This window comes from Pteropus vampyrus, unplaced genomic scaffold (genome assembly GCF_000151845.1).
Source record: "Pteropus vampyrus isolate Shadow unplaced genomic scaffold, Pvam_2.0 Scaffold43, whole genome shotgun sequence".
NCBI lineage: Eukaryota > Metazoa > Chordata > Mammalia > Chiroptera > Pteropodidae > Pteropus > Pteropus vampyrus.
In genome coordinates, this window is record NW_011888824.1 from 1,312,430 (window position 1) to 1,323,949 (window position 11,520).

At 38.0% G+C, this 11,520-nt stretch overlaps 1 protein-coding gene and 1 pseudogene across 1 annotated transcript in view; one reads left to right on the top strand and one right to left on the bottom strand.

The window, feature by feature from the left end:
• SMLR1 (small leucine rich protein 1) overlaps window positions 1–1,822 on the bottom strand; it is an 8,101-nt gene extending 6,279 nt beyond the window's left edge. Inside the window, exons 1-2 of the mRNA XM_023529835.1 lie at window positions 1,679–1,822; window positions 504–771 (exon numbers count right to left, since the gene is read on the bottom strand). Of these exons, the coding sequence (XP_023385603.1) occupies window positions 504–771; window positions 1,679–1,822 (412 nt within the window). The remainder of the gene's footprint in view (window positions 1–503; window positions 772–1,678) is intronic.
• On the top strand, window positions 1,267–1,385 carry LOC111738797 (annotated as a pseudogene).
• Window positions 1,823–11,520: the final 9,698 nt, after the last annotated feature.

An 11,520-nucleotide genomic window follows, 5' to 3' on the forward strand; every position in this document is an offset into this window, starting at 1 on the left:
TGGAAAGTTTACACCAAGTCATCAAATATCTATTAGGGCTTGACATTTGATATTTGTCATTTCTATTTCCTTAATAGAAGTTCAGTGGATGAAAAAAGTGTTTGCACATATGCTCACAGGCATATATACACATAAGTCTGTCAGGTAGAGAAAGCAAACCCTGGAAAATGCTTTAATTTTTGAGAATATATTGCCCTCACAGGCAAAACTGAGTAATCACTTGTCAAAATTTCTGATTCATTGTTTGACTATCTGCAAGGGGCTGCCATTAAGAGGTCCCCAACAATAGGCCTTCAGAGCCTAGCCACACTCCTGAAAGGATCAAACTTTGTCACTTTCCCCAATGAAGATATCTTGAGAGAGCGCTTCTTAAGAAGTGCCTACAGATCAAAAAGATGTGTTGTTCTAGGCTTCCCAGAAACACTGACATTGCATTGACTTGTTCCAAAGGTGTGCCACGGAAAAGGATTTCCAACCCCCACCTTGTGTGGCTTCACGCTTACCCTCCATCAATTTGATCCTGAAGTAGGCAATGAGAAGGAATAGCAGCAAAGTCACAGGCAAGAAGACCCCGGAGAGCAGGAACCAGCCGGGGAGCTCTCTCATGAATGCCGACAGCACAGGGCTCATTGCTGATGACACAGACCCTCCCGGGCCAGTGGGGTTGGCACTCGGGATGAGGGCGGCACTGCTCCCGGAATGCACTTGTTTTCTTCTGGGAATCTGGCCTTTGCTCAGCGCATCTCGGTGGAAATTTTTGTGGACTTTGCTCTATTTAAACAGCCCCATGAATTCTGAGAGGATTGCTGGTAAGTTACTCTGTAACTCAGCTACAAAGTGTAGAGGATTGAAAGGTAATTCCCCCACACCATTGCAGACAGGAGCGTTTATCTGGCAGGTTGTGCATGACACCAGGAGGCTTTGATTTCTTTTCAGCTTATCTGGAATAGAAAGTACCTGACTTCAAGTAGACCTCATCGTTATGTATATATTCTACCTGTATATCCTCAGACCTAGACTTTTTCCTACATTTCCTAAATTTCAGAGTTAAAAATTACTTAGTAGCCATGTGAATGTAACTATGAATCTGTGTCTAGAAAAAGTGGATTTTCTTCATACACAGTTGATACAACTAATATCAAGGAAGAGAAAAACATATTTTGCATGTCTAACTCTAGTATATCCTGCTCTGAATACTTTTCTGAGAGTACACTGGTATATTCATTTATTCAACAAACATTTAATTCTATTAGAAATCTACCTCTTGTCTACGGCCATGCTACCCTGAATAAGCCCGATCCCTTCTGATCTTGGAAGCTAAGCAGGGTCCGGCCTGCTTAGTACTTGGATGGGAGACCACCTAGGAAGACCAGGTGCTGTAGGTGTAAAAAATAAAATAAGGGATTGTAAGCTGACAAGGTCCTTGCAATCTGTGAGGTCAACCAAGGCTTGCCTTGCCTGAAAAAAGAAAAGAAAAGAAAAGAAACCTACCTCTTGACTAGATACTGGGTATACAGAGAAGAGTTACTCATGGTCCCTGCCCTCTGAGGCCCAGAGGTAATGGCCTCAAGTGATAATGGAATGCATGGTGATATCACACTTCGGCCTTCTCCCCTTGAGGCATGAATTTTTGTTTGCTGCGTTATAGCTTGTACTCTCAGTTATCTTCTGCTTTTACCCATTCCAGTGGCCCACCATTAGCAGTAGAAGGTAGGCCCTGACTGATAGTGATGTGAGCTATATGGTAATTCCAAAGTTTCTGGGAAAAGAAAGGGTAATAAACTATGCCGACATTGACCTGTTGACTAAGTGGAGTTGCCATCGACTTAGTGAAAGTTTTTCAAACATGCTAGTTTACCAAAATAAACCAAGGGAAAGAATCACTTCCATATTAAAAGAATCTCTTAGAGAATTTGGAAAATTTGGGAGGGAACTGGTAGCCACTTTCTGGGATTCGTACCTCTTCTCAGGTTCTAACCCCATCCACCTCCCCCTACTCCCACTTGGCATCTGCCTTGGTGGGCAGCTGGCAGAATCCATCATAAACTTGCTATTGTCAGTGTCTCCTGAATTTCTTCATCGAGGATTTTGCAAGGCCATGAAGAGTCCTAGTCCCAGCTATAAAGTCAGCACCCTAATTTATAAAATAAAAAGAGTGGGGATGCTTGTCTGGCATTCCTGAGCAGTGAACAGTAAACAGCTTCCTCTCAGAAGAAAAACATCTTAATTTCAGAAAGAGTCATTTAGAACACCCAAGATTAAGTCAGCATTCATTCTACTTTACTTGCTTCTCTTCTCCCACTCCACGAACCCCTGAGTGCTGCTGCTACTGCTGCTACTGCTGCTATTCCTCTTGTGTGCCCTCCAATGAGATGGCTCTCTGGTGCTCTTTCAGGTTGAACAGGATGCTAATTTGTAAAGTGTCAATCTACAAAGGACCTCCATGAACAGCTGACATATTACCAGGGAGATGTAAGGCAGCTGTTAGGCTGACTGTCATGTTCTTTCTTTCTTTCCATTTCATTCCATTCGACAAGCCTTTTTTGAATGCCTAGACGAAGGTGAGTGAGAGGAACAGGCAAATATATACATGACAATAATGTAAGCTCCCAGGCTGACATATCAACAAAAGCAATGGAAGCACTAAAGAGAGGCTGATTAATTCCAGTTAGGAAATTGGGCTGCATTCATGAAAAAGATAGGATTTGAGCCGAACCTAAAAAGATAGGGAGCTGAGGAACGACCTCCTTAAACAAATATGTGACAGTAGAGCTGAGCAAGGTTTATAGAGGACAGGGAAGAGTGGCTAAATGATATGCGGTGAAGGCCCAAGAGTGTCCTAAGAGATGGAAAAGTGGGGTAGCGTCAAAGCTTATAGACCCTTGAATACTCTACTAAGGACTATGTATTTGGACAAGGGGGGGCAATCAATGGTCTTTGATAATGGAAGCACTTTGATAATGACCTCTCACCTGGTTCAGGAAGCACTTAGGTAGCACTTGAAAGAATTGACTGAATAGAAGAGAGATCAGAGGAGGATGTTTAAACATGGTATCAAGGTGTAATGAGTATGAGATAGGGGATAGCCAAGGGAAGGGAGAGAAGGGGACAGGGAGTCGGCAGAGATGGCACAAACAGTCCTCTGTGAGTAATCATGCAGAGAGAGGCAGATATTGCCAGTGATACTAATAATCATTGAGTCAGACACTATGTAAAACACTTGATGTTTGTCATATTTTTTAATCTTCACAGTAACCTAATGAGGAAGAGACTCATACAGGCAAAGAAATGAGGCACAGAAAGATTAACCTAAGACATATCTAGTAAGTGGCAAAGGTAGGATTCAAATCCAGATCCATGCTCTCGTCCACTGTGGTGTTCCTGGCTTGGTGGGCTGAGGAGGTGGTATTGTTACAGACGGAGACCTGAAACCAGGCTGGGCAGCAGGTTTGGGTGGGGGAAGAATCACAATTTGCCTCATTAAATCGGAGGTGGTATAGAGATGTTCAAAGGGAACCTGGTGCAAATAAGGAGTTCAGGAGGGGACGAGTCATGTAATGTAGATTAGGGAATTATTCGTGGCTGTGGTCCAGGGAGTGGAGGGATTGTTCAGAAGGACTGCATGTGAGCATAAAGGAGAGACCAACTGCAGACCCTAAAGAAGGTTCTTACTTAAGACATGAGAGGAAGGATAAGAACGAGGGAAGAAAACCAAAAGTGGAGATTCTGAGGGGTGGGAGAGGAACTCATAGGGAATAATGTTAGGGAAATGGTGGCGAAAGGAAGATCCAAGAAGGAGAGGGTGATAAGTGGTATTGTTTACTGGGTCTGAGGTCATTCTGATCCACATGGAGAATTTCAAGAGAGCCTAATCTTTGAAGTGGACTTAAAGGTTTTCTTTCTTTTTTTCTTAAAAAGAGCTCTTTGGGAGTATAACTGACATAACAAACTCTACAATTTGATATGTTTTGACATGTGTATGTGCACCCATAAACTCATCACAATCAAATGATGAACATATCCATCACCCCAAAAGTTTTCTGATGTCCCTTTCCTATCCCTGTCTCCCACCCCTCCTGATTCCCCAATCCTCAGTCTATCACTGATCTATTACTATACATCAATTTGTTTTCCAGAATTTTGTATAAATGGAATCATACACTATGTCTCATTTTTTGTCTAGCTTCTTTCACGCCACATAATTATTTTGAAATTCATTCATATTGTTGTGTGTAGCAATAATTCATTGATTTATAGTGCTGAATAGCATTTCATTGTATGGATATTTTTTTGTTTACCAATTTACCTGTTGATGGACATTTGGGTTATTTCCCATAATAGGCTACTACAAATGAAGCTGTAATGAATGTTCCTACATAATTCTTTATATGGGCATGTGTTCTCATTTCTTTTGGATAAATACCTTGAAATGGAATGGCTGGATTATAAGGTAGGTGTATGTTTAATTTTTTAAGAACTTCTTAGACTGTTTTTCAAGCGAATTATTCCATTTTATATCCTCACCAGTAGTTTTATGAGAATTCTAGTTCCTTCACAACTCACAACATTTGATATTGTCAGTCTTTTAAATTGTAGTTCTTCCAGTGGTATGTAATAGGATCTCATGGTGGTTTTAATAGGCATTTTCCTAATGATGTTGAACATCTTTTCATGTGGTTATTTGCCATTTCGTGAATCGTATTTGATGAAGTGTCTGTATAACTATTGTAAAAAATGAATTGTTTGTTTTCTTATTGAGTTTTGAGAGTTTTTTATATTCTGGATACAGGTCAATTATCAGATCTTTGACATGAAGAGTTTTTTCCCCAGTCCTACTTTTGTCTTTTCATTCTCTTAACAATGTCTTATAAAATGCAGGACTTTTTAATTTTAACAAAGTTCAGTTAACCAATTTGTTCTTCTATGTATTTTACTTTTCATGTTATATCTAAGAAATCTTTGTCCAACTCAATGTCACAAAGATTTTCTCGTGTTTTCCTCTAGAAGTTTTATAGCTTTAGCTTTAATATTTAGTTCTGTGATCTATTGTGAATTAATTTTTTTATATGGTGAGAGATATGAGTTAGAGTACTTTATTTTTTGCATATGGAGATTTGATTGCTCCAGCACTATTTGTTGAAAAGACTGTCCTTGCCCCTGAACTGCCTTTGCACAGTCATCAAAAATCAGAAATCTAATTATGTGTGGGTCTATTTCTGCACTCCCTATTCCACTCCATTGATCTAATTGTTAATCTTTGCACAAATACCATTATGTCTTGATTACTGTAGCTTTAAAATAAGTCTTGAAATTAGATACTGTTAGTTGTTCAACTTGATTCTTTTTCAAAGTTGTTTTAGCTAACATAGGTCATTTTTATTTCCATGTGAGTTTTAGAATGAACTTGCCAATTTCTTTAAAAAGGCCTGCTGGGATTTTGATTGGGAATTCATTGAATCTATAGATGAGGAGATAATTCATAGTTTAACAATACTGAGACTTCTGACCCTTAAACATGACGTATGTTTTCATTTTATTTAGGTCTTTAGCTTTTCACAACAATGTTTTGTAGATTTTAGTATTCTCATCATGAACTTTTTTTTTTGGTCAGATTTAAGTATTTCATATTTTTATGCTATTGTAAAGGGTATTGCTTTTTAAATTTGAATTTCTGGTTACTAGTATTAAAGATTTTCTTAGTGCATAAAAAATACCATATTACTGGGAACTTCTACAAGATTAAATCTTAGAATTTATTAAAACATTCTTCAGAGCTTGAAAAATTTTTGTCTATAAAGGCACTTATCTGAATCCAAACTGGTTCCTTGGGGTTATGCTTCATAGGCATAGCAGCTATATAAAGATGGAGATATAGAAATACTCGTGATCTGTCTATTTGCTTTACTAGAATTCAAGATGGGGTTCCATAGCAAGTATTCAATTTGCTACCATAATGATAGCAAATTCTTCACCTGGCTCTTTACCGTGTGGTGTGAATAATTGTTAATATCATTGGAAAATATACATCTGTGATAACAGAAGGACATATATATTGGGATTAAACTCTCCTGTTGATTTCTTTCATAGTGAATGTTCTTGTTGTTGATTGACATCATGATTTAAGGCATAAGTGATTGCAGATTTTGATATGTGGGGGTAAAATTCCTAGGGAACTACTCTTACACCACCTGTTATATACTCTTAGTGACAGCTGGACAAAAGCCTTCCTTAGATAACTGTGACTTGTCGAAGGTAATACCATACCTATGAAGCCTCTTATTTGGATTCCGCATTTGTCTGATCGAGGCATAAAGAATGACTCATTCCAATGACATCACGTAGAACAGCGAAAGTTCTAAAGTCCATCAGTGGAAAGTGCCAAAGAGCCATTGACTAATATCTGGAATATCACATTGTGTGCAGCTACAAAACCAATATAAAACAATTAAAAGCAAATAAAACAAACACATTTCAAATAAAATGCTTTGATTTAATTATATGGATGACATTTTGCTGAAATGAAGCATCACAATGTATATGTAGTACTGACAGCTCCGGTGTGAGCCTTTTGAGTAAGAAAGCCTGTGTTCTCTGCCCCTTGGTAACTGTCCCTGTGAGCTCAGTTCACTAGCCCATGTCAATTAAAGTAGTATCACTTGGCACCAGTACTACAGTCAACACAAAAATGGGGACTCTGAAATCATGTGGTAGTGATGGGTTATATGGTGCACTATCAATAAAACAGATGACCACAGAAGTGACAATAAAGAATTTAAATTCTTTGTGAACTCAGAAAAAAAAGGTCCACTGGCTTTCATTTATTCATATTTGCAGATAACAAATATTTATTGAGGGCTTAACATCTGCTCTGAAGACAGCTATTTGAGGGCTATGAACATATCCATGAATAAGACAATGTCCCCATCCTTATGGAAGTTATATTTCAGTGGGACAGACAGACGATAAGCAAGAGTAGGTAATAGTTACCGAATGTGTGTATTGTTCCAGGTAGTAGTCTAAGCACTTTACTTGTTCTATATCAGTACAGCCTCATGTCAATGCCTTTGAAGTTAATACCATTTTTATCATCACCATTTTGCATATGGAAAATGCATATGCTTTTTATAACTCATCAAAGATCATACCACTACAAAGTGGCAGAGTCAGGATTTGAACCCAGAGCCCAAACACTTATCTGCTGAACTCTACTATATTCTACTATCTCTCAGACTCCTAGAGATAAACATATATTATGTCAAGCAGTGATAAGATGTCAAGTGTTCTGCAGAAAAATAAAGCAGAATAAGGAGAAAAGAATAATAGGAAGTACAAATTTTAGGTGGGGTACCCAGGGAAGGTATATTGGCCTGCTAGGGCTATCCTAACAAAATACCACAGACTGTGGGGCTTAAACAACAGAAATTTATTTTCTCACAGTTCTGGAGGCTAAAAGTTTATGATCAAAGTTCTAGAAGTGTTGGTTTCTGTTGAAACCCCTCTTTTTGTTGGTAGATGGCCGCCTTCCTGTTGTGTGTCCTCACATGGCCCCTACTCTGTGCATAGACACTCTTGATACCTATTCCTCTTCTCATGAGGATAACAATTGTATCTGATTAGGGTCCCACCCTTACGACCTCATTTAACCTTAATTATCTCCTTAAAGGCCCTATCTTCAAACACAGTCACATTGAGGGTTAGGCCTTCAACATATGAATTCTGGGGTTGGGCGTGGGCACAATTTAGTCAATTACAGAAGGCTTCTTTGAAAAGCTAACTTTTGAGCAGACTTGAATGTAGTGAAAGAACGAGCCACGTGCATATTTGGAGGAATGAATTCTAGGCAGAGGAAAAAGAAAGTACTAAATTCCTGAAAAGAAAAAGTTTGAGGCATAATAAAATATATATAAGGAGACCTATTATACCTGGAGCACATTGAGAAAGGGGAAAAGTGATAGAAAATACACTTTTGAGAATCATTGAGCTAGAAACTTGACAACACTGAGGCAAAGAAAACATGCCCATAGTATGGTCTGTGAAACTCTAATTTTACCATGTTTTATTAAGCATTGTTTGAAAAATGGTTAAATAAATGTAGAGAATACTGGAGTAAGTAGGTTTCTTTATTGCAAGGTTTCTTGGAGCCTTTAAATGGTAAGGTGTATTGTAAATGCCCAAGAGGGAATACAGTATGAGCCTGTCCTAAACTTACGAGACCATCGAGTCATTTTTGCCAGGAGAATCTCAGGAGTTTAGGGTCTGTGGAGCATGCTTTTGGGTATAGGAACTAGGTAAGGAGATTTGTCCAGGTACTCTGAACATAAAACCTGCTTCTAAGTATCAATATACAAGGTTGGGATTCTTAGGTAGGGAACAGTGGATAGGAGAAAAATAATTCTGAGAAATTTGGGGTTATATTTTTGGTTTTATTTCTGTAAATTTACTAACACAGGCTGGCACCAACAATTCAAGAAGCATCAAGAAGTCCTCCATGTGTCAGCTCATCCCACTTTGCAAATTGCACTCCAGAGTCCCCAGGGAAATGGGGGTACTTTGACACACAAAAAGTTTTTTGTTGCTTGAATAGATTTATACTGTCAGAGATGGAAGTTCTGCTCAATTCAGGTTTTCTCTCCCTTCACCCATTGTGCTCTGGCCAATCAACATGTTTTTGAAAAAGAGATAAGAATGAAGACTGATCTATGATAATTTAAGCTAATGATGTTTAAATGTCAGTGCCCCTCATTTGGATGGGCCCTTTCAAGACCCAGGAAGCGATTCAGAAAATATATACTCATGGTCATAGTTTTTGTAAAGTTTTCGAAAGGAATATCTATTAACTACAATTGGTTAAGACTCAGTCTCTTTCCATTCCGACTTCCTGGCTGTCACACTCTTTGTGTTGGGGAGTGTTGGAGCAGCCATGGACATTTGGGACAGGTCTATGGGAAAAATGAGTTGGGGACACACATTCAAACTGGGTTAGTGGAATGTTTATGTGGTTTGCGGTCATTTCTGTATATCATTAAGTTGTAGTAAGCTATCACGGTGTCGGCATGGCTTCCAGGAATACTTCTACCAACTCATGGTGTGTCCCAAAGATTCTGGGGCAAAGTCATATTGCAATTTGAACATGTCCTATTTTCTCAACTTCAGAAGTGGAGGAGAAACAAGGTTTAAAATGTACAGACCCAGAATGACTCTGAAAAATTGTTCCAAACACCATGCATGTAAAATTGTAAGAGGAAGATTTGATTTTCCTGTATGCCCAATTGAAATGAAAGTTTTTTCCTGCAGTGTATACATTATAAACAAGGATGCATTTGGGTGTTAATTGGATAAAATAGAATTTGTCTGAGGACAAAATGGTTAGCAGTAGTACTACAAACATTAAGTGTATCTTCATGCAATGTTACACATCTTACAGATCTCAAAGGATTGAATTACATTTTAGTGTGTATAATGTATCTTGTCTTGACAAAATGTGGCAGTTCTGGACAAAAGAGCACACAGAGTTGCCACCTGGAAGAGCCGGTACCGGAGGAAACCTGTGTTCCAATTATAAAGCTATATGTATTTATAGAAGTTCAATGTATGTAGTATAAGAGAAATTTGATTATATGGTTATATAGTACAGGATAATATAAAGGCAACTTCAAAATACCTTTAATTCCTCTTAGAATGCCTTAATTTTAGATTAGTTTTGTGTTTTCAAAATTATTGATTATACAAAAATTCAGAGATGATGAGAAGGACATGTCCCATTAGAAGCCAAAATCAAATACAGAAGGACTGACAGAAGCTCTGGAATGTAAAAAAATTAGTTAGCTTTTTAATTTGTCGTTATGTCTTTTTTCAGTATGTAAATGTCCACTTTCATACAGAATATCGCATTTGCAATTTTGTATACTTTTCTCTGAAATAGAGGCCTGCAAAATGTATAAGCTTCAGACCTATAAAATCTGGATCTGTTGCTGGGTCAGAATAGAAATTTTATGGAAGAATAAAGCCTGAGAGAAGCCCCAGAGATCTTGCAGACAATTTTGTGATTTCTAAATTCTCCAATTTCTGCTTCTTGCTGTAATTTTAGAAGAATACTAAACCTTTCTTATTGGTCTCTCTGGCTGTTTAGAGGCTCTGGAAGACATTTCTAATTGAGCAGGCCCTCAGCAGAGAGGCATTCAGCAAAAGTGGCCATATTCAATATTAAGGAGAGGGGGTGAAAGTGATGCCATAGACTTTAATATGTCAGAAAGCGGCTTACACTAAGCAGGAATTAAGTTTAACCCAGATATCAACTGATTTTATTTTTTTTAAATTGGGAGTCAACCTTTTTCTGCAATATAGTATTACTCCTAAATATACAACACAGAAGAGATAATCCAATGTAATACCATTACACAGATTTATAGCTGACCTTTGAAATATATATCAGAATTCTCTTTTAAAATATGACAGTTTTATTGCTATTTCCCTCTAGAATAAAAATCCTTCTGACTTTAGCAATACCCAAACAGTAAATCCACTGTGCTCATTTAAGCCTAAGTGTCTGCAGATAACAGACAAATCCGACTATTGCTTTGCACCAGCCCTGCTTTCAGTTGGAGAGATGCAGTTTGGAGATTGATTGCTACAATATGGGTTAAGTTCTTTCATTAGCAGAATTAGTATAGTGCACAAGTCTGTATTAATCACTAGGGGTAAACTACCAGGCCATTACTAGAACTTTTTGCCAAGGTAGTAACAGGAAAATAACAGTGGTTTTGTATAAAGATACTAGGAGCTCATTTGCACTGCTACTGGAGGCAACGGGGAGATTAATGCATGCTGTCAGTTCTACAGGTTTAATTTGACTTGCGCTAAAATAGCATCAATACACATCACCCCTTGCCATTCATTCCTCCCGAATACTGATTAATTTACTCTCATTTCACCCTGAATGCTACCAGGCAGTAATGAGTTGTAGCCATCTGGCAGTCCTATTTTCTCTTCCCCATTGCCCATAAAAAGAAGCAGAAATGAGGACATTCTTTTCATGGGCATCCATCCAGCTGCTCAGAGTTCCCAGCTCTCCTCTGGGGGAACGCAGGGCAGATATCCATCCTGACAGTGGATTCCTGAATGGACACACAATTTTTGTGTTTGAGCTGGTGAGCAAGAAGCCTCCTAATTTCAGAGTTGGGAGGGATATGTAGCAGAGCCTGCATGTCAACGTTAACAGTTAAGCCATAGAAAAGATTTGTAAAGTACAGCTATTGCTATAAAGTAGGATTTTATAGATAATAATAATGCAAAGTACACAGAGATAAGGCTCTTCATAGTCATATAAAGCAATATTGTTTATAGTGTCTTAACTCCTAAAAGAACATGAAACCATCTGGTTTCAGTAATTGCTTCCAAATACAATTTTTTTTCTTTTAATGATATTTTCAGAATATTCAGACATGTTACCTCATTATGAGTAAGGGAATAATAAAAAGACTGACACTAAATTTTATTCTATTTCAAGGATACTATTTTTTT